Genomic DNA, 21,270 nt, shown 5'->3' on the forward strand with positions numbered 1-21,270 from the left:
GAAAGGCAGCTCTCTGCTTGAAGCCCTGGAAAGCTAATGTCCATTGCAGGACAGATGGACCCATGGCTGGACTCACAACCTTTAATTTCAATTTTGGTTCTGATGGACCATCACAACCTCATCTCTTAAAAGTTTGATAACATGTTGAAGAAATCCATCTTTGCCAACATATAAGTGAGCTTCACTCTGGATTTATCAGTCCAGAATTACAACAAGGTTTATTTAGGGCCTGGGGTCAGTTGTTGTAAAGATATGGGCAATGCAACTGATGCTGGACGGGAGTCCAATTTGTGTTAGAAGGGTAAGATGGCAAAGCCAAAGATGGGCACTGCACTGTGGAACAATTTACAGAGCATCCAGTGACTGTGGAGATGCAGCAACCCTCGTCCCAAAATCTCATTCAGCAAATAAGAACCCTGTCTGCAGGCTGAGATCAGGGTCAGCCTAGACCAAAGAAGTCTCCAGTTAGTCAGCCTTTCTAAGGCACTGCCAGGAGATGGTTTTCAAAATACATTCCTCTGCTTAAAAACAAAAAAACTGGCCAACCACCTACACACACCCCTGCCCAAAGGCTTGCAAAAATAGTGGCAAAGGGAGGTAGGCAATGTTCCTTCTAATTTCCCCCCTCCTGAGCACAACAGAACTGCTGTCATCTTCAAATGGGCCAGGGGCAGTGCAAGACCCGAGTGGCTCCAGGCTGCTGCTGAGTGGGGCTTCCTGGGTTCACGAGCAGCCACCTGCGTGCACTTAGAGGGAACACTGGAGTAAGTCGAGTGGGAAGGACTCAAGTCTCTTCAGCCAGCAGCAGCTCAGGTCTCAGGGAGAGGTTATTCTCAGCACCGCTAAACAAAACCCCTCAAGGTGGGAGGCACTGAATTGGAGACCTTCTGCATTCAATGCACATCCATCGGTGCACCACAAGCCCAGAGAAGCCAAAAAGTCATTAAAAGCCAGTGTGTTAGATCACTAGCCAGCCCAGCCAATCAAGATGGCTCTGATCAAACAACAGTGGACTGATCCCCCAGGGCCTGGGAAGAATCAAGACAGGTGAAGAATGAGGGAAGAAGAGATGTCACATCTCCCCAAGACAGCTGTCTACCATTCTTGTCAAAAAAGGCCCGGCTTCATCATTTGAGAATGCCTGGAGGGGAAGAAATCACACCAGATCCCTCCAACTTCTCATCATGCATTTGAATAAATGCAGCATTTTAAAAAAACAAACAGAAAGGCTTCTTCATAGAGACTTCCAGCAAAACATAAAAGCAAAACAATGGCCTGCTCCAGACATACCTGATACAGACAGTGGCACACACTTCGCAGCTGGGGCGGGAACTCCGCAGAAGAGTTGATGATTGCATGGAAGAACTTGTCAGTCATCCGGAGAAGGCTCCGCTGGTTGTCTTCAAGGATTTCACTGGACTCCAACCTGCAAGCCAAGCCTGTTTAAGATCCTGCCAATCTAGCCAGGCCAGAGTGCATCTCAGAGGCATAGAGGTGACACCACCACATTCAGGCTGCAGCCACCCTCAGAACCAGAAACGACACTGGAACATTTCCCAGGGATTTGGAAGTGGGCATAGGACTACAGGGACCCAAAGAAAGGTTCACGAAGAACTGCACTGCAGTTATTTGAATCTTGCCACAGATGAACATTTATATTTCTAACCTGAAGACAGGAAAGAACAATAATGATGCACCACCAAGTCACAACTGACTTATGGTGGCCCCTCGTGAGCTTTTCCAGGCAAGATGCATCCAGAAGTGGTTTGCATCAGCTTCCTCTGCACACCAACCCTGGTGGTCTCCTGTCCAAGCCCCAACCACGGCCAGCCCTGCTTCGCTTCTGAGTTCTGACAAACTTGGGGCTGCTACAGATAAGATCAGGTTAACATTAAAAGGCAGAACAAGTGAACAGGTGAGTTCACCAGTGGTTAGGAGTCAGAAAAAACAGCCAGGGGATTCTGAACCTATCTGGAAAGTACTAAGTCTGACCAGGAGCTGGCCACAGGACTGCAGAACCATCTGGCCTCTTTTTCCACAAGTGCCACGGCAGCTGGGAAGGGAGCACACAACCATACTGGCGTGGGGGAAGACATGCCTTCCTCCCTTAGACAAGCAGGGAAAAGATACCAAACACAGCACCAGGTAAGGTCCCAATACTAGCTAAAATTCCATAAGGGGGAAATAGTATGATCAGTTGCCAGCCCCCCCCCCCCCCCCCCCGAAGTCCCAGGGTTTCAGAGAGCAGAAAACCAGTCAAAATCTTGCATGAGAGAGAACCTTTGCAGGCAGGGGCAGGGAGAGACATACTATTGCAGACTTCATCCCCTTCCCCATCACCCAATTCAAACCTTGTAGGGTCCACTTCAAAGCTAACATGTTGCCATTCAGAAGATGTAATGATGGTGGTCAATAAAGGTTCCAAAAGCTTTTGCAGATAATTAGCACCATAAACCTGCAAGTGAAAACATTTAATCCAGTTTATGATCTCCCATGCCATGCTGCTGGTCTTACCCCTGATTTAGTCCGTCACTATAATACCTTTCACAGTTAAGCAGAACTATACCCCATGAGAAGCACAGGGCCGTGGTGCGCTCCCTCTTTCTCCCCTCAGCAAACTGTAGACAAATATCTCCACTTCCCCAACATCATCATGTTATGCATTTCCATGTCCATGATAGGAGGAGGACAAGGAAAACTGAGACAGGGATATGCCAGGAAGGCTCAGAGCAAGTCATACTGAATACTACAGAAAGGGCAAACTCTACAAAGATATGCCATTTTGGGCAGTAACTACATGCAGTGTTATCCTCCTTGTTTTTTTATTATGCCCCAGTTCTCTAATAAAATCTTTTTTTGAAGATCAAATGTACCTTAAAACAGAAAGTCATTATTTTGCTAGCCAAACTGTTTCCCCTGAAGAGAGTCTGCATCGAGTCTGCCAACTCCACTTCCTTAGAGAACATGTTCCAAAGGAGCTGGTAGAGTAGATGTCGGGAATCAAAGAGGGTGACCAGGACACGAGCCAGCTCATCCTGTTAAAAAAAATGGCCTTAAATGATGCAAAGCAGCAGGACGAACCAAGACAGAAGCAAAACTGTAGTGGGGGGGGGGGATGTCCATACTATCACAGCCAAACCACTAGAGACCAGAATAGCTCAGTATCTACGTTTTCTAAGAAATACCAAATTTATATATATAAAGAGACAAAGAGACTTCCTGAGGAAACCATTTCACAGCTCCAGGGATGCACAAACGAGTTCTGAGGGTCACACATGACCCACCATGTTCACACCACGTACATGCATGAAGTCAACATGAGTGATCGACAGTGTGATTTGTCTTACCCACTGGGAACAGGGCACCACGTTCGCCAAAGCCATAGCAATGGGCAGTTCTCCTTGGTCACCCATCATAGTGACCAGCTCCACCAGTCTCTCAAACCGGTCTGCCAAGACCGTTTCTGCCAACGTGTCAAACTCCGTGCCCTGCTGCAGAATTTTGGTAAGCACCTCCATGAATGTAGCTCTCGTCTGCAGATCTTTGTGATAGCCCAGTCCTACCAACGAAAACGGAAGGATTTAGCCATGGGGGTGACGCAAGGCAGTGTGGCTCTAAATCCTCATGCAGGTGGAGCAGAGGGGGTTGCTTTACCTATGGAGTGCATCAGGCCACTGTCCACGTTGGCGTTGAGCAAGTTGGACATGGCAAGGACTGTGCAGTGGCGCAAGGAAGCCAGCCTCCGGGACATCCCACGCTTCCGGCCTCCTGTTTGAGTATTTTCATCTTCAACTTCGCTGCAGTCATTTAGGAGGTTCATAAATAGGGTGAAATACCTACACACAAAAACATTTTCTTACTTAAACCTTTTAAAAACATACAAGATTGATCTCTCCAGCACAAACACAAAATTCTGAGAGTCAAAGCTCCCTGTGACAGAGAGCTGGCAAAAAGAACTTTGACTCTCAGAAGCTTCTTCCACTAAAATCTTGTCGGCTTCTCAGGTGCTCCTGGACTTGAACCCAGCTGTCCTATTGCAGACCAGCATAGCTGCCCTCTGAAACAAATAACCAGAGATGCACACGCTCCAAGAGACGACGACATCTGTCTCCTTAGAGGTTGCTAGCATCAAAACTACTGGGCTCTGCTAGTGGATCAGGGAGGAAATTTCAGGTTGGGGGGAGGGGCAGAAAACAAACAAGGGGCACCTGGATGTTATTTCCCCTCCACGAGACCAGGATATGGGCTCTACACTCTTCCCTGCTTGCCTCAGAGAGATAGGAACAAACTGTGCTTATCTGAAACTGGGATCTCGCATCACCCTGGGACATCAATCTTAAAAATGATTCATGACTTGCTTACCTGGTGACGTCCCTCAGACCCCAAAACTAGAGCAAGCGGTACCCCCTCCCCCCCCCCATGACCAAGAGATGCTGGCTAGTGTAATTAATAGGAAACTGGGGGAAGAAAGGCCTTTACTTGAGGAACAGCTGAGATTTGGCCTCCATCAGCTCCACTCCATCTCCTTCTTCAGGCTGCAGGGGGAGCCCCGCAAGGAGGGAGACCACCGCTTCCATGCTGGCCTGGTCCAGATCTCTGGAAAAGGAGCAGAGGAGATGAGATTTTATACCCCGCCCTTCACTACCCGAAGGACTCTCAGAGTGGCTCCCAATCTCCTTCCCCATCCCACAATAGACACCCTGTGAGGGGGGTGGAGCTGAGAGAGCTCTTTCAATAACTGCTCTTGAAAAGAACAGCTCTGAAAGAACTGTGACTGACCCAAGGTCACTCCAGCAGGTGCATGTGGAGGAGTGGGGAATCAAAACCAGTTCTCCCAGATTAGTGTCCGCTCTCTTAACGACAACACCAAACTGGCACTTAAACACTACACCAAATCAAAACAAAATATAACTGAATGTGAACATTTTATTTATTTACAAAATTTATTTTCCTTCTTTCTGCCCAACCAAGGAGGCCAACAGTCAAAAAAGAGCACTGCAAAAATGCATCATAAAAGCAATTAAAACCAAAAATCACATTAAAACACAGAAACAGCAAATTAAAATAGAGCAAAAAGAAGTGTTTTGCAGGGAGGTCACTGAGTGCAAGATGAAGCAAAAAAGCTTCCTGCTGCTGGAAGAGAGTGACAAAAGGGTCACATGAGGTGCAAGTTAGAAAATTTTGGTGCCACCACCTAGAAGCTCTTCTTTCAGGTTGCCGCCCATCTAACCTCAGAAGATGGGGGCACCCGAAACAGAATGACTGTAGCATTTGGGTAGGTTTGTAGGGGAGTAGTCAGTCCTTAAGATACGCTGGTCCCAATAAGTAAGTGCTTTAAAGATACTAGTATCTTAAACTGGGGCTGAATGGGAAGGCCAGTGTAGACAAGCTGGAGTGAGACCACCCACTCCCAATGCCTCACCAAATATGCATCTCTCAATGTTCTTTCCAACTGCAAGATGTGCTGACAGATTCTGCAATCTCACTGCAGTCTTGGACCATAAGGAGCCTTGAATATAACAAGTTTCTCTGGGAACTGATACAGTCTGGTTCCCTTAGGGACCATTTCAGCACCTGCAGGGCCAGGTGCCCTTCACTGCCCTTTGTCTGACTCCACATGCAGCCTCCTGGTAATTAGCTGTTCCTGCAGATAGCCAGTCTCTATATGCAAAACCTTGTGGACTGCTAGTGGAGCCCGCACCATCACACTGCCTTCTGCCTTCTGACCACTAAGACTGCTTACACCACTCAGGTATAGCTTTCTCGTACTGCCCATTATGGAGCTCTGGAGACAGCAATGAACAAAACCCCTCAGTCAGCTTTTGCTGCCCCTGGCACTGTGGTTCAGTCATACAGCCTGTGACTCAAAAAGGCACCACCAAGCAACCTTGTGCAATACTATACGCGAAGTCACCTCACAAGATCATTTCATCTGGGCTCCAAAAATGGCAACTGAAGGCTCACTTACCTAGTTAGGCACTTTACATCCTCATCTGTTGCCTGATTGGATGTTCCCATAACCCAGTCTGTCAGATATTCCACCATCTTGTTCCTGAAGGTAGGTTACAGAAATTTGAAGGGGGGAAAAATCAAGGATACTTGGAAATTTTACACAGACGGTAATTTAAAGCTTGGTGAAGGAGGGACCAAAATTATAATTAAGCACCCTTCTAGTGAAAGAGGGAATCTTTCCAAGACCACAGCCATCTGGGCCATTTCAACAAGTGGTCCAAGTTGAAGTCCTAAGCTGGGTTTTGTGCTTGTCTGTTTGCTGGTAATACCATACCTATGAAAGATACTAATGAACCCCCTAGGTTCTTCCCAGATTTTCACCACTAACTACAGGGAACAATAGGGATCATGAGAGACCAAAGGAAGCATTTCTGCACAACAAAGATTACTTGCTGAACAAAACTGTTACAGGATATAGTTATGACTACTAAAGCAAATGACTTTAAGAAAAGGGCCAGAACTGCACACATGGAAGGTAACAGCCCTGATTGCCAAAGGTACAATCTCCACATCTGGAGACAGCATGTTCCTCTTTCTACCAGTTCCTGGGGGATTGATGGTGGACGGGCAAGACCAGCTCCCCTTCTCTAGAAACCTCCTGGTGTCATTCACTGGCCACTGGCCAAAGCCAGGACGCAACATTACTTGGGAATGGCCCACAGCTTAATGGCAGAGCACATGCTTGACTGGCAAAAGGCCCCAGTTAAAAGAATTTCAGGGAACGGGCTGAGGCACTGTATAAGGCAACTTTATAAATTTATTAACTTATACAGTACAGATGTTAAACTCAGGTATCTAAAACACATTCTTTGCACAGTCAGCTGAGAGAAACTCTCTGCAATTTCCCTGCACACGGAGTCATTCACTGGGGAAAAGGGTGTTCTTTACCAAGACAACACCAGGGTAGCTACTCACTGAATCACAGAGTTCGAAGGGGCCATCAAGTCCAACCCCCTGCTAAATGCAAGGTCAGCCCAGAGCATCCCTGAAAAGTGTTTGTTCAGCCACTGCTTAACGATTGCCAGTGAGGGGGAGCTCACCACCTCCCTAGGGAGCTGATTCCACCATTGAACAATGCTTACTGTAAAAGAAGGTTTTCCTAATATCCAGTCACTGCCTTTCATCTGTAATTTAAGCCCATTATTGTGAGTCCTCTCTTCTGCAGCCAACAGGAACAGAGAGCAATCATATCTCCCCTCCACCTCCTCTTCTCCAGACTGAATGTTTCCAAGTCCCTCATCCCTTCTTCCTAGGGCTTGGTCTCCAGGCCCCTGAACATCCTCATCGCTCTCCTCTGCATCCGCTCCATTCTGTCCACATCTTTCTTGAAGTGAGGCCTCCAGAACTGCACACAAGACTCCAGGTGCAGTCTGAGTGTACAGCAGAATTATGACATCTTGCAATTTGGATGTCAATTAATCCTCACCTGAATTTCATCTCTTGGCAGAAAGAAAGGTCATCCCGCCTCTCCATCATCACTTTCACTAGCTGGCAGAGCTTGGTTTTGATTTGAATTGCATGCACCAGATTCCCAAGGACACGAACATATCTGTGAGCAAACAAGGAGGCACACACCTCAAGGTTAAGTAGCTTCAGAGCATCAGCTGGCCATCACCTTCAAAGCAATTATCAGAGATCCCAGATGTATAGTATTCTTGCTTTGTAAATTTAACACACATTAGTGAGCAATTATGGTTTACAAAAACCCAGAAGTTACGTGAACACAAAGCCCACCCCAGAAAGAAAACCAAGTCACACTAAAAGCTGCCAGGTCAGGTACGCTTGCTGATTTCTACCACCCTCTTGATGCCTTGTTTCCCCTCTGGCTTCATTTTGCTCCACTCCCCGTCTGAATGGAGTGAGGTCCCACATTTGTACTGAAGCATCAACAACAATAAAAGAAAACTGTGTGCTATTTTGCAAAGTTACTGACCCTTCAACATGAACCCACTTGCCCTGCCCCGGGAAGGTAAGTTTTCTGCAGCAAGGGGTCAGTTATGCCTGACTTCCTTTTACGCAGCCTCCTGAAGACACTGAAAGGTGGATCGTACTTTAAACTATTCTCCTGTAAAGCGGGGAGAATCTGGAGCGCAGAATCCAAGACCTATTAATTTTATGGCAGTGCACAACACAATGGAAAAGCACTTGATCAGGGGTCCCCAACATGCTGGCCACCTTTTCTGGTGCTCACCAAGTGTTTTTAGGAAGTGGGTGGGGTTAGGGAGGGCTGATTGGCTGGGCAGATTTTTAAAAATGTTGCTTTGGCAGCAGCTCCCATCACAGCACAAAGACCTGCACTGTGTAACTTTGCTTGGGTCGCCGCGGCCCGGGAGGGGGAATCCCCCTACCAGCCTTTGACGGTGCGCCGCTGATAGCGGCGGACAAGGTCAGGAGCTTGGGGGTGTTATTGGAGCCTTCCTTAAAAATGGAGGCTCAGATAGCAGCCGCTGCCAAATCCGCGTTTTTTCACCTTAGGCGGGCAAGGCAGTTGGCCCCCTTCCTGGAGCGCGACGACCTAGCAACAGTGATCCATGCTACGGTCACCTCGAGGTTGGACTACTGTAATGCCCTCTACATGGGGCTGCCCCTGTCCCGAACTCGGAAATTGCAGCTGGTGCAGAATGCCGCGGCCCGGCTGTTATTGGGCCTCCCAAAGTGGGAGCACATTCAGCCGGGTCTTCGGACTCTGCACTGGCTTCCAGTGATATACCGAGTCCGGTACAAGGTGCTGGTCATCACCTTTAAAGCCCTATATGGCTTGGGACCTGTCTACCTGAAGGACCGTCTCTCCCCACATGTTCCCCAGAGAGTACTGAGGTCGGGATCACAAAACTTCCTTACTGTCCCTGGGCCGAAAGAAGCCCGCTTGACAGCTACAAGAGAAAGGGCCTTCTCTGTTATGGCCCCTACATGGTGGAATCAGCTACCGGAAGAGGTGAGGGCCCTGCGGGACCTTGTTCAGTTCCGCAGGGCCTGTAAAACAACCCTCTTCCGATTAGCCTACACCTAGCTTGAGAATTTTAATGCAACCTGCCAGATCTCTGTATATATTGGAATATTTATTAATTTTTATGGTTTTATCTGTTTTAAAGTTATTCCCTTACATGTTTAAATATTGTTTAATTTATGTTGGATCTAATGCTGGAAGCCGCCCTGAGCCACTTGTGGGAAGGGCGGGATATAAATTCTAAATAAATAAATAAATAAGTTCAGCTGTGTGGCAATCATTTTGTGGCTGGCTCCACCTCCTGCGGAAGCCATTTTGTTGCTGTGCTCAGCACACCATGTCAGAATTCCAAATGTGCCTGCAGGCTCAAAACAGTTGGGGATCCCTGCATTAGATGGACCAACTTGCCTGACTAGATTCAGCATCATTGTCTCAATGCTGGCCTGTCCCAGGTGTTCTGAGCTCCCTTCAGTGTGATTATCAAGCAGGTTCTTCATGATGGCAATGGTCTGCTCCACAAACTGGGTATTGGTGTCATTCAACAAGACCTGCATGGGAACAAAACGTGATAAAAAGTATTCTGGATCATACACATTAAGTCTTGCCGCAAAATGGAAACACCTTGTCAAACTGAAGTTCAATTCCCAAGTTACCAGTGCAAAGCAGTTAAACCATGCTATCTCCATTAAAGACAGTGGGCTTCAGAGGGTATAAATCTGCTTATGTTCACTGTACATTTATTACATAACTACGGACATTTACTTAACATCTTAATAATTAGTCACCTAAAGAGTTTTGGCACCGGGGTTTTGGCCACTATGTGACAGAATGCTGGACTGGATGGGCCGTTGGCCTGGCCAAACATGGCTTCTCTTATGTTCTTATGAGCTGCCACCAACAGCCTCAGGAACCTAAATTTGCTGCCTCTGGATACTGCTGGTAAAAGCTCCCAAACAGAAGCCACTGGCCACTGGGACACTGAACACAACTTTCCCTAAGAGTCCTCATACACACATACCATACCATTGCATATTTTGCTGGGCTACAATCAAACGGCACAAAACTAGGCTTCCACCACCACACTATCACTCAGTTCAGATACCACAGCAAACCATGCTTTGCCCTCATGATGTCCTTGCACGGGCCACAGGCAGCAGCAGGGCGGGGCACCTCTCGGGAAGGCAGGAGGCCTGGAGGGCTCAGCAGGAGCAGCAGTGCGCCACCTGCTGGACTCTCTCCCTCTCCCACCAGGGGAGCAGCAGGGGCAGGAGGTCTGCAAGTCTGGGTGCTTGGAGGGGCAGCAAGGGAGGAAGAACTCTCAGAGAAGGGCAGGATGGTGCTGGGCTTGGCCAGCAGCAGGGGACCTCCAGGGATCAAAAGGAAGATGTCTGGAGAGACGGGAGGAAAGCTGAGAGGGTGCAGAAGAGACAAACAGGAACCTAAAGGAGAAGCCAGGGCCAGGGGCAAGACAAGGTTACCAGACACAGGTCAGTCTGGCAGAGGTGCCCCAAGGCAGAGGCCCCTGGAGAGGCGAAGAGGCAAAGCCCCTGAGGTTTTGAAGAGGTGAAGTGGGAGGGTGAAGCGGTCTGGGCTACTGTAGTGGGTGGACTTTTGCTCGTGCCAATAAAGAGACAGTCAAGGAGCACCCTGGGTCCTGGTGTGTCTCTACTGGGCATAGGAGGCACTTATGATGTGCCATTTCCACCTCCCCACCCCCAGGGGGGCATCACAGTGCTCAATCCCCTCTACATTCAGAAACCACACCAAGAGATAGTTAAGCTTCCTCTTCTGATGGCTGAGTGGAACCACAGTCTCACTTCTTGCTGCAACATCAGCTGTACTTTTCTGGATGCTGGTGGCCTTTCTAGGAAGCTCCAGAGAAACGATGCCAGGAAATCAGTTGCGAAAGCCTCATTCCCAGGCACCCTGGCCTCTGCAGGCTGTACCAACCCAGACATCTACATTCCACAGGGTGTCTCTTTCCAACATCATCAACACGAGAGGGGAAAAAGCTCCCTCATCACAGCCATCAAGCAACACTGTCAATTAGCTGCCTTATTTAATTTATTTATGTTATGTCCTCCTGTGAATGGCCTTACCTGCCCCTGAGAGTCAAAGAACTTGCTGATGATGCTTTTTAACTTGTTGAAGAGCATCGGGTAAAGAGCTGGGCTCAGTTCCAAGCCCATGAGGTCTTTGATGTTGGTCCGTATCTGCAGACCCACTTTCTCGTGGGTGCAGACCATCAGGGATAACAAGCGGTCCACAAATTTGCTCACGGGGGTCTCTGTGTTGCCTTCAGTCGACATCATGGATACCATGGAGCCTTTCCGCTCACTCACGGGGCCCATGGGGGGGCTGTAGGTGGCAAATCCTACGCTGCTGCGCTGCTGCAAGCACACCCCTCCAAGCGCACACAGGAAACCCGTCATATTGATCCACTCCTGCAGGGAGTCTGTGTCCGAAAGGTCTATGGACCCCCCTCCGCTGACGTGGGACATGCGCCTCTTGACTATGGTCTTGTGGAGACTTTCCGTAACCTGGGGAAAAAACTCCATGTTCACATGCCGCCTCTTATTTGATCCAGAGGTGCAAGGTCCTTTCCAATAAATGACTGCACTCATCTGCAAGAGAACTTGGGGGGGGGGGAGTTTATAGGAAGGAACGGAGGGTGAATCTGATTTGGCCTAAGCCTTCCCAGAGGTCTTTTCTTCCCCAAGAGAAATTCCGAGCCCGCCCAATTCTCTCTGAGCCATTATCCCACCTAACAAAGCCCACAGATTAGTTACTTTGAAAGTTTCTCAAAACACAATGATTTACGCAACTAAAGCTGGATCTCAGAAATCCCCCGCTAGATGGACGATGGGATAACCTGTTGGAGAAGCAGACCTGAGAGAAGCCGGTCTGGAAGACACCTCTACAAGGTCATTGCCTTACCTGGCCATCTTCCATTTTAGTCTTTGGATAGTTGAGGATATGTTTTGTGGCCGTCTCCCATTTTAAGTAGGTATCTTCCCAAGCCTAAAACACAACAGAAAGAAAATGTTGCTCTGAGAGTCCTCCAAAAGAGACCGGACAGCACCAAGAGGAAAGCTACAGCCTGTCAAGGGAGAATCAATGTTTGCATGGAGGGAAACCAGGCAGTCGTACCTCAGTGTTCCCTGGCGTCGGGTGCTCAATTCGCCTTAGCAATGCCATTGCTCGTTTCTGGAGAGCTGCTCGTCCTAAGGGCAGGTGGGCAAAAAAGGTTGTCTTTAAAAGCCAAGATCCTCAGTCACAAAGACTGGCAAGAGAGATAATTAAAGTACATCTTTTAAAGCATTAGAGCTGCTCACGTTTTTGCAGTTTCTGGCTCAGCTGATCTCTTTACAAATAGCTTTGCTTCAGTGAAGGATACACTGGGCAAGGAAATCTCCATGCTTAACCCCCAGCCCCCCAATTACTAAAGCAGCTTAAAAAGAGAGCCCGTAGGTTGTGCTACAATACAAATCCAAATGGACAAAAAAAGTCAACAACACACAGAGCTGCTGATGGTACAGAAACTCCTAATGCATACAACCACCTTAGCTGTAACTAGCAATACTTTCGTTGATATTTATTTTAAGAAAGGAAGGAAGGAAGGAAGGAAGGAAGGAAGGAAGGAAGGAAGGAAGGAAGGAAGGAAGGAAGGAAGGAAGGAAGGAAGGAAGGAAGGAAGGAAGGAAGGAAGGAAGGAAGGAAGGAAGGAAGGAAGGAAGGAAGGAAGGAAGGAAGGAGTGCTGGGAAACATGAAATAGCAAGCATTTCAAGCTTCTTCCCCCCCTCCCCCACCACCCCGCTCTACTCAGATTAGCAATGGCAAGGGAGGAAGAAAGGAAGGAAACGGGGAAAGACTGACAGAAAAAGAGAGAGATAGGAAGGAAGACAGGGGAAAAGACTGACTGACAGAAAGAGAGAGAGAGAAGAAAGAAAGGGGAAAAGACTGACTGACAAAGTGAGTGAGAGAGAAAGAAAGAGAAATGAAATGGCAGCGCTGAGGAAACATGAAATAGCAGGGCATTTCAAGTTTCTTCCCCCACCCTCCCACCCCACTCTACTCAGATTAGCATGGCAAGGAAGGAGACAGGGGAAAAGGCTGACAGAGAGAAAGAGAGAGGAAGGTGAGTGGGAAATAAAGCAAATAGGGAAAAAAGACAGATGAAAGAAAGAAAGAAAGAAAGAAAGAAAGAAAGAAAGAAAGAAAGAAAGAAAGAAAGAAAGAAAGAAAGAAAGAAAGAAAGAAAGAAAGAAAGAAAGAAAGAAAGAAAGAAAGAAAGAAAGAAAGAAAGAAAGAAAGAAAGAAAGAGAGAGAAGGAAGGAAGGAGGGGAAGAGAGTTGGAAACAAATAGAAAGAGAAAAAGAAAAAAAGAAAGAGAAACAAAATAGGAAGGAAGGAAAAGGGAGGGAAGGAGGGACAAAAGGAAGAAAGAAAAAAGAAAAGAAAAATGGAAAAAACCAGGATGGGAGCAACTTACCTTTTAAACAGCTGACTCTGGCTAGGGTGAACTCACGCCAAGTTCACTCCCCCCCCCCCCCCGCAGCATCGCGCCGGCCCTGCACCTCCTCCTCCCTTCCTTCACCAACCCAATTTCAGGCTGTGTAAAGCCATCCGTCCCCCTCCCCTGCCGACCACCTCATCAGCGGGGAAAAATGGCGCGCTCCGAGAGCTGGTTTGCTGCTCAGGAAGGCTGGCGGCAGATGGAAGGGACGGCGTCCGAAAAGGGCGCCGTGACTGTTCCCACCCCCACACTTCCTGGATGGAAGTGTGGGGGCGGGAACAGTCGCAGGCCTGCCTGAGCGGCAAATCAGCACTCGGAGCACGCCGTTTTTCCCTGCTGACAAGGTGGTCGGTGGGGGAGGGGGACGGAGGGCTTTGCAAATTGACCTGGGAGGAAGGAGGAGACATGGGGGCCGGCACGATGCCGTGGGGGCAGGAGGCATGGGGGGGACGTCAGCAGGAGGCCTCATGACCCGAGATCGAGGTTCGGGTGCCCCAGTGCCGGGTCACGATCCTCCCATTGGGAAACGCCGCATTACAGGGATGTAGCTCTGCTTAAGATGGCCGTGTAAACCAGAGTCCAGATAAAAGAGTCCTCCCTTGCCTCCCACTTCTTACCTGTTGACATCATATTGCTTACAGATGCAAATTCCATAAAGGTGTTGTAGTTGGGCAAAAAGTTGTGTACTGAGACCTCATCTACTCCACACCTGATGTCTGCCTCCTCACAAAGATGCCGGAAACAGGACATGGCGACCAGCACTGCCTCTGTGTCTGGGCTCCAGAGAGACATATACAGGGCAACCTCCAGCTTCGTCTGGGCCTGGCGACAAGTGGGTGTCCCGCTGCAGCCCACAGTGCTTTCCTGGGAACACAGAAATTACAAAGCAGGCAGAGGAGGAATTACTCTTCAGAAACACACCCAAAATGGAACTGTGTGCTACACTATCTGAAGACCACAAATGATGAAGTCTCTGCCCATGGGATGCTAGCCCAGTTCACACTCAATGGCCAAATCACACAGTGGTCCCTGGGGCGCGGCCCAGAGTTCATGCACATCCACCTGCATCAGTTCCCTCTTCACTTCCTGGTCTGAGAGAAGCAGCAGCAGCCAGACCCCATCCCATCACCCATGGATGTCATTCCTTTCCTCAGGCCTCAAGGCAGCTCCCTTCCAACAATTCACAGCATAAAAGGAAAGCAGAACCCCATTAACTCTCCCCCCAACAGGAAAATGCCTGCAGCTTAAACCTCACTCAAAGCCCTCTGCACAGTTGTTTACTGTGCTGGCCACTGTCATGTACTTGCTTACTTAATTTATAGTCCACCTATAAAGCTGACTTACAAACTTTAAAAAGCAACACGATATAAACACTGTAACACAACAAACAATGCAAGAAAAGAGTCTACATTTTTTCCACAGCCATTTAAAGTATAACTTTCTTCCCCTTTATGAAAGTGCCCTCCTGAACAATTCCATTTTGCACACATAAATGGAGACTAGATAAAAAGCATCAGCTCAGGACCCACTGCTGAAGTTTCAACTACTACTAAATGGCTGCTTCTTCTGAAACTGACAACAGATCCAAGTGGGCAGCCACGTTGGTCTGAAGCAGAGGAGCAAGTTTGAGCCCAGGGGCTCCTTTAAGGCCAACCACATTTTATTCTGGGTAGACGCTTTCGTGTGTGTGTGTGTGTGTCATACACACTTCTTCAGATACATTGATCCAATGGTTGGTGACTTCTGTTTCAACGTATCTGAAGAAGTGTACATGCCCATGAAAGCTTCTACCCAGAATAAAACGTGGTTGGCCTTAAAGGGGCCCCTGGACTCTAAGTTTGCTCTCCCGCCACAACGATGTCCGGTGGAGACAGCAGCAACATCCTGCCCTGATAGGTGAGGAGAGCTGCTCTCCAGTGTTATGCAGTGGTTAAGAGTGGCAGCCTCTAAACTGGAGATCTGGCTTTGATTCCCCTCCCCTCCTCTACATGCAGCCTGCTGGGTGACCTTTGGCCAGTCATGGTTCTCTCCAAACTCTCTCAGCCCCACCTACCTGACCAGGTGTGGGGAGAGGAAGGGAAGGAGATTGTAAGCCACTTGGAGATTCCTTAAGGTAGAGAAAAGCAGGGTATAAAAACCAGCTCTTCCTTTTCTGTTCTGCCAAGCCTTGCTAGACTCTAAGAGCTGCCTGCACAATTCCTAGGACCTTGCTTCAGACTGTAGCCCACACATACTAAAACTTCTCATTTTTCAAGGGCCAAGTTCTCCCCCAGGGGGGAGTGAACTGTGTCTGGGCAGTACCATTTCACAGTGCAAACTGGGGGTTCTCACAAGGAACAATCCTTGTGAGCTCAGTGGTAGAGCATCTACCACTGTGGAAGAGCATCTACTGTGGGTCAGTGGTAGAGCATCTGCTTGGTAAGCAGAAGGTCCCAGGTTCAATCCCCGGCATCTCCAACTAAAAGGGTCCAGGCAAATAGGCATGAAAAACCTTAGCTTGTGTTCCTGGAGATCTGCTACCAGTCTGAGTAGACAATACTGACTTTGATGGACAGAGGGTCTGATTCAGTATAAGGCAGCTTCATATGTTCATATATGTTCAATCCATCCCTCCCCCCCCAAAAAATAAGCATTCCAGCATGTGACCCCCCCCCCCCCCCCCGCTGCTGCTGTCGCCTGATGTGGTCCAGAGACAACCTGAGATGGAATTTTTCCCGACTTCCTGAGCTGTGCTGAGCCTTCCACTTACCATGCAGAAGCTGCCCTTGCTCTTCCTGAGGCCAGCTCCTGGGGGGCAGCGCATCATCTCTTCGTGGTCAAGAGAAATCTGATTAGCTCCACCCCCAGTGACATCACAGCCCATACCATAAAGGAAGAGGAAGTGACAGGAGCTCCTGTCTGATTGCTAGAGACAGGGGGAAAGCAAGTTAAGAAGTCACCTAAGTTCTACAGGAAGGATAAAATGAAACTGTGAGACAGCTTAGAAGCAATGTTTAATCAAAGGATTTGTTTGCTCTTTAATATTATACTTTAATATTAATATCAGCACAAGAAATGAAACTCTCTGCGGCTTGTGTGTGCTCCCCCCCATCCTTCCTTCTGTGACAAAGGTCAGGTGAGTACAGTTGGGAGAAAGGAAGGACATTCAGAATAAGAAAAAAACCCAATGCTCTGATTTAAAAGCTGCCAGATTGGGGAGGGGGGATTCTGAGGGGCACCAAGACAACCCAGAAACTGTGGCTGGTTCAGAACGTAGCTGTTTGACTAGGGTCTGCAGCCAGCCAGCGGGAACACATCTTTGCCTATTTTAAAACAGCTACACTGGCTGCCAGATTCTCCCAAGTTCAATCCAAGGTGATGGCTATTACCTTTAAGCCCTTCATGGCCCAGGAGTGCCTTATCTGGAGAGACTGTCCTTCAGACATGTCCCTTTATGCCAATTACAGTCCTCAGAAGGGCCGTACTACTGTTTTAATATCATTTTTTAAACTGCAGAATGCCCCAAGTTCAGTGAGTTATTTGCATTTACAAAACCTAACATGGTTGATGCCACATTAAAGCAGACTTGTCAACAGCTGTAATAATTGAAGTTAATTGTATTGTTTTACAACAACAGTTACTGAACTGGTATTCTGTTACTAACAGAACAATTGTTAATTATTTATTTGGATTCCATTGCCGCCCTCCCTGCAAGCAGGCTCAGGGCAGGTAACAACACAGCCCAAGAATTAAAAACTAGCTAATAATACTAAAGCAGTTATACCATTTGAAATCAAAAAGATGGCAAAATGTATCTATAAGCCCGTGAGCTGAACAGATGGAATGGACTATCTTTGCACCATTATAAATGAAGATGATTCTTTAAAAATAAGTGACCATTAGTCTACAGATCAGTTGACCAACTGCAGGCAGGAGCAGAAGGAACTGGCCATAAGATGAATTTCACAGCAAACATCCCCCAAATTAGAAAACACTGCCTACCAAATGCATCACAAAGACCAAATTAACAGGGCAGAGGAAAAAGTGAGAGCATTTTTATCTTGGACTTACAAAGAGATCAGAGAAGGGTTGGAGAAGTACAGTAAATGGACATTTGACATATATGATTAAATGGCACAACTGGCATCCATGCTTGACAATCAGCACAAGAAATGAAACTCTCTGCTGTTTGTGCCGTGTTAATGGGGGGGGGGGGATATAGGTGCCTCTGGCCCACTGTTGGGCTCTGCCAGAAGTCCACACAATGGATAGAACTGCTTAGGAATCACTGGCATATGTGGACAAATAGCACAGTCATTTTCCTAATTTTGCACTGGCTTAACCAAACCCACATCTAAGTCGTGAACAAATGCTGCATCTGCTGCATGGAGACTTACAGGCCCAGGACCCAACAACTACCCTCCCGTGGGCAGGATGAAAGACACAATCCCACTCTCACAATACATACAAATCTGTGCATAGATAAGCCTCATCCAAAATGGCCACTGGAAAAGTGATGGGGCTATCCTAACACAGGACACAACTGGGTGGAGGGGGAAGAGCAGCAGACTCTTCCTGGCTACAAGCTCAGAGCAAACTTTAAACCATCTTATGGTTTTACCTCCTTTACCTGTGAGAACTTTAAAGAATAGCTGGAGCTAGTAAAATCTCATCCTACTTGATGTCTATCCCTTATCAACAGAAGGGGGGGTTGAGTCTAAAGCATTCACTCACTTTGTTTTTCAGAAGAAATTTGTTCCTACAGATCAGGATCTCTCGCAGCCACTTGAGAATTTCTGTGCTGCTGAGAATCTGGTTGCTTGTTAGCTTCTTGCAAATACAGAGCAGCATTTGTGAACTGCAGGAACACAAGATTACAATGGTCAGCATTCTGTTTTTCAGATGTCTCCCAGAACGTCAAGTTACAGTATCTTAAACAGAGAGCTAATTTCAAAGTAAGTGTGGCACATGTACAAATGCTCCAGCCCCACAGCAACCCAACCCACTCTGATATGCTCAATATCCCTTTGAAGCCATGTAAGGCATGCCCAAGAACTGAGTAGAACAAAGCCCATGGGATAAATGGTTTTCAGGGATATGGAAAACAGGGCAGAAGTCAGTACTGTAGAACACAAGTGATTTCATTAATCAAACTGCAACTCTCTTTGCTCATTTATACCCACCTTTCTCCCCAGTGGGGACCCAAGGCAGCTTATACGACTCTGCTCTCCTCTATTTTATCCTCACAACAACCTGGTGAGGTAGGCTAGGCTGAGAGTGTGTGACTGGCCCAAGGTCACCCAGCAAGCTCCCACAGCAGTGGGGATTTGAACAGGAATCTCCCAGATCCTAGAACTAACACTCTAACTTCTATGCAATATTGCCCTTTATAGATAGAGGGCAGTCATGCAGGACAGGAGTGTGTCAACGGCGACATTCAAATTATGAGACTCTCCCTGACAAAGTGCTAGTCCAGATCCCTCTGTGCCTGGTGCTGTTTCAGAGGGCTTTGGGCACAACCAAGAATTAAATTATGCTTCAGGTAACTAACATGACTTATCACAATTGCAGTCTACTGTATTTTGTTGGTTTTTAAAAATATTTTATTATATAACCAATAACTTACAGAACTTTATAATGCATGTGTTACTATGCATTCTCTTAGCATCAATAAACATATACCAATAAGCCATTTTTCAAATCAGCATTTTCTGGTATCAGTCCAGCTGTGAGATATCATGTCTTTTCTACATAGCTGTTAATTAAAAACCTACAGCTCTCTCGTTCTCTCTCTTGTTCTTTCCTCCTTCTGTTTTCAAATCTGTCTGCTTGCTTTATACTATTACACCATCCTCAGATCCTGATGCATGGAGAGGCAGAGTGTACATGATTTTAGAACAACTACTGTAGTAATTACTACTGATCTTTTTGTGGTAATTAACATTTTATTGGGAGTTTTCCAATACAAAAAAACAAACAAGATTGCAAAGGAACAAGGATGTAAATTACATTGTAAATAACACTGACTATAGCTAAAAAAAAGGACTGCACTGCTGTATGCTAATTTAAAGTGCAAGAAAATGAGTGAACAAAAAAGCAGACAAAATATGAAAAGTGTGAATAAGAAAAGGAAAGGTAGTTCAGAATAAAAACAGCCTCACTTAACTGCAAAGGAACTACTGATCAGCACTAGTAGCTATTTGTGAAACCAGGGAAGCTGTTTGGGTGCTTTAAAGAACAACTGTTTAGTAGCTCCATCGCAAGTAGCTCCATCGCAGACTGGGCTAGCTGCAACCAGATGCTGAAGGGGTCAACTGACAAAGCAGCCCCTTCTTTTAAAAAATCCTATCCTAGCACATGTTTTGGAGGCAGTTTAGAAAAGGAATGGCAAACCACCTCCTCCTTACAGATTCTTACCAATAGAACTCTGGATTTGCTTGATGCTACACAGACTTGCCTATGTAACCCCCTACAGTATGTGAAGCTTCTTACAGCGCAGTCTTAAGCAAAGTTACACCTTTCTACGCACACTGATTTCAGTAGACTTGGAAAGGCATAACTCCACAGAGGATTGCACTATAAATCTCTCTAGTTAGACAAGTAGTTCACTGGACTGGACTGTCTCAAACCTCCATTTCAGCTCCTTCTATAACTAGGGTATCTTCAAACTGAGGGGATTGCTCTGAGCCCATTTACTAGAATATCCAATTGAATCCTGCATTGGAGTTAAGATAAACATGTACCTTTTAGCCACATCACATGTCCAGGAAAGCCAGCGTTACCAAGCCCAAGACAGGTGCTTACCTGATCTCCCAGAACGTCTCTATAGGTGCATCAGGATTCCACAAGTCAATGCTGTCTAACTGATGAAGCACAAGCAAGGCCTGGACATACAAGCAGAAAAACTTGATAAAAAAGAGTCACATTGCAATATTTTTGCATACATATCAAAAGGAATATGCAGAGCTTTGGGCCATGGAATAGAAAGTCTCTTAAGTTTTGTATTAGAGGTTGAGCTGCTGAACAGAAGGCAACAGCCAGGCTCTGGCAAACGGGGCTACCATAGGCTACTCCAAATATTACAGAATTCCTGCCTAAACAAACAACAGCAGGCATATGGATGGTCCAACAGGCTCTAAACCTCTGCCAGCAGACGCGGATCAACGCATTTGTTTCAGACACCGATGTTTCAGACACGGCTCTGCCAGCAGCAGTGGTTTAGAGCATGCGTTGATCCGTGCCTGGAACAAAGTTACTGTGGCTCTGGAAAATGGTGAGAAAAGAGGCTGACGAAGTATGAGGCAAGCAAAACCGTGAGGACTCCTTTCTATATGGTTCCTCCTTATTCTCTCCATTACAATGTCACAAGCGGAACCTTTAAAGACTCCAACCCTATAGCATTTACTTATGAACTTTGTTAAGGCTGTTTCCTATGTAGAAATTTTAAAGTGCATGTGTAATGAAAACCTCTCTTAAAGGGTGTTGTGGATTTTAAAAATTTAATTATATATATCTGGTGGTTTTGATTTCTGGGCTGCTTGCCAATTTTTATTCTTCCAGCAGGGTTTTGGTGACCTTGGAAGGAGTTGTTCTAATCTCCTTCTAATTAATGGTTACCCTCAGCTGCCTTGGGTTGATTAGTTCTTCCAGAATGCCCATTTTTGGTTTGTCATTAGCCAGCTGAGGGGGATTTATACTGTTCCCAAAGCCATTTGTTTTATACACTGTCTTTCTGGCAAAAGCCGTCCTGCTTCCTGGCTGGTGATTATGGTGAAGTCTTATTAGTTAGTTATATTCTATAACGTTATTGTTTTC

General features: G+C 46.9%; 1 protein-coding gene across 2 annotated transcripts in view; it reads right to left on the minus strand.

Moving 5' to 3' along the window:
* Positions 1–21,270, minus strand: part of NF1 (neurofibromin 1) — a 249,271-nt gene that overhangs the window by 162,661 nt on the left and 65,340 nt on the right. For both annotated transcript variants that reach the window (XM_060259690.1, XM_060259689.1), the window contains exons 15-30: positions 20,260–20,339; positions 18,190–18,313; positions 16,226–16,381; positions 14,094–14,340; positions 12,110–12,183; positions 11,897–11,980; positions 11,059–11,499; positions 9,368–9,507; positions 7,439–7,561; positions 5,969–6,052; positions 4,480–4,596; positions 3,655–3,836; positions 3,348–3,559; positions 2,874–3,035; positions 2,352–2,455; positions 1,291–1,426 (exon numbers count right to left, since the gene is read on the minus strand). In XM_060259690.1, coding sequence (XP_060115673.1) covers positions 1,291–1,426; positions 2,352–2,455; positions 2,874–3,035; positions 3,348–3,559; positions 3,655–3,836; positions 4,480–4,596; positions 5,969–6,052; positions 7,439–7,561; positions 9,368–9,507; positions 11,059–11,499; positions 11,897–11,980; positions 12,110–12,183; positions 14,094–14,340; positions 16,226–16,381; positions 18,190–18,313; positions 20,260–20,339 — 2,466 coding nt within the window. The remainder of the gene's footprint in view (positions 1–1,290; positions 1,427–2,351; positions 2,456–2,873; positions 3,036–3,347; positions 3,560–3,654; positions 3,837–4,479; positions 4,597–5,968; positions 6,053–7,438; positions 7,562–9,367; positions 9,508–11,058; positions 11,500–11,896; positions 11,981–12,109; positions 12,184–14,093; positions 14,341–16,225; positions 16,382–18,189; positions 18,314–20,259; positions 20,340–21,270) is intronic.

This window comes from Heteronotia binoei, chromosome 18, assembly GCF_032191835.1.
Source record: "Heteronotia binoei isolate CCM8104 ecotype False Entrance Well chromosome 18, APGP_CSIRO_Hbin_v1, whole genome shotgun sequence".
In the NCBI taxonomy this organism is placed as follows: Eukaryota; Metazoa; Chordata; class Lepidosauria; order Squamata; family Gekkonidae; genus Heteronotia; species Heteronotia binoei.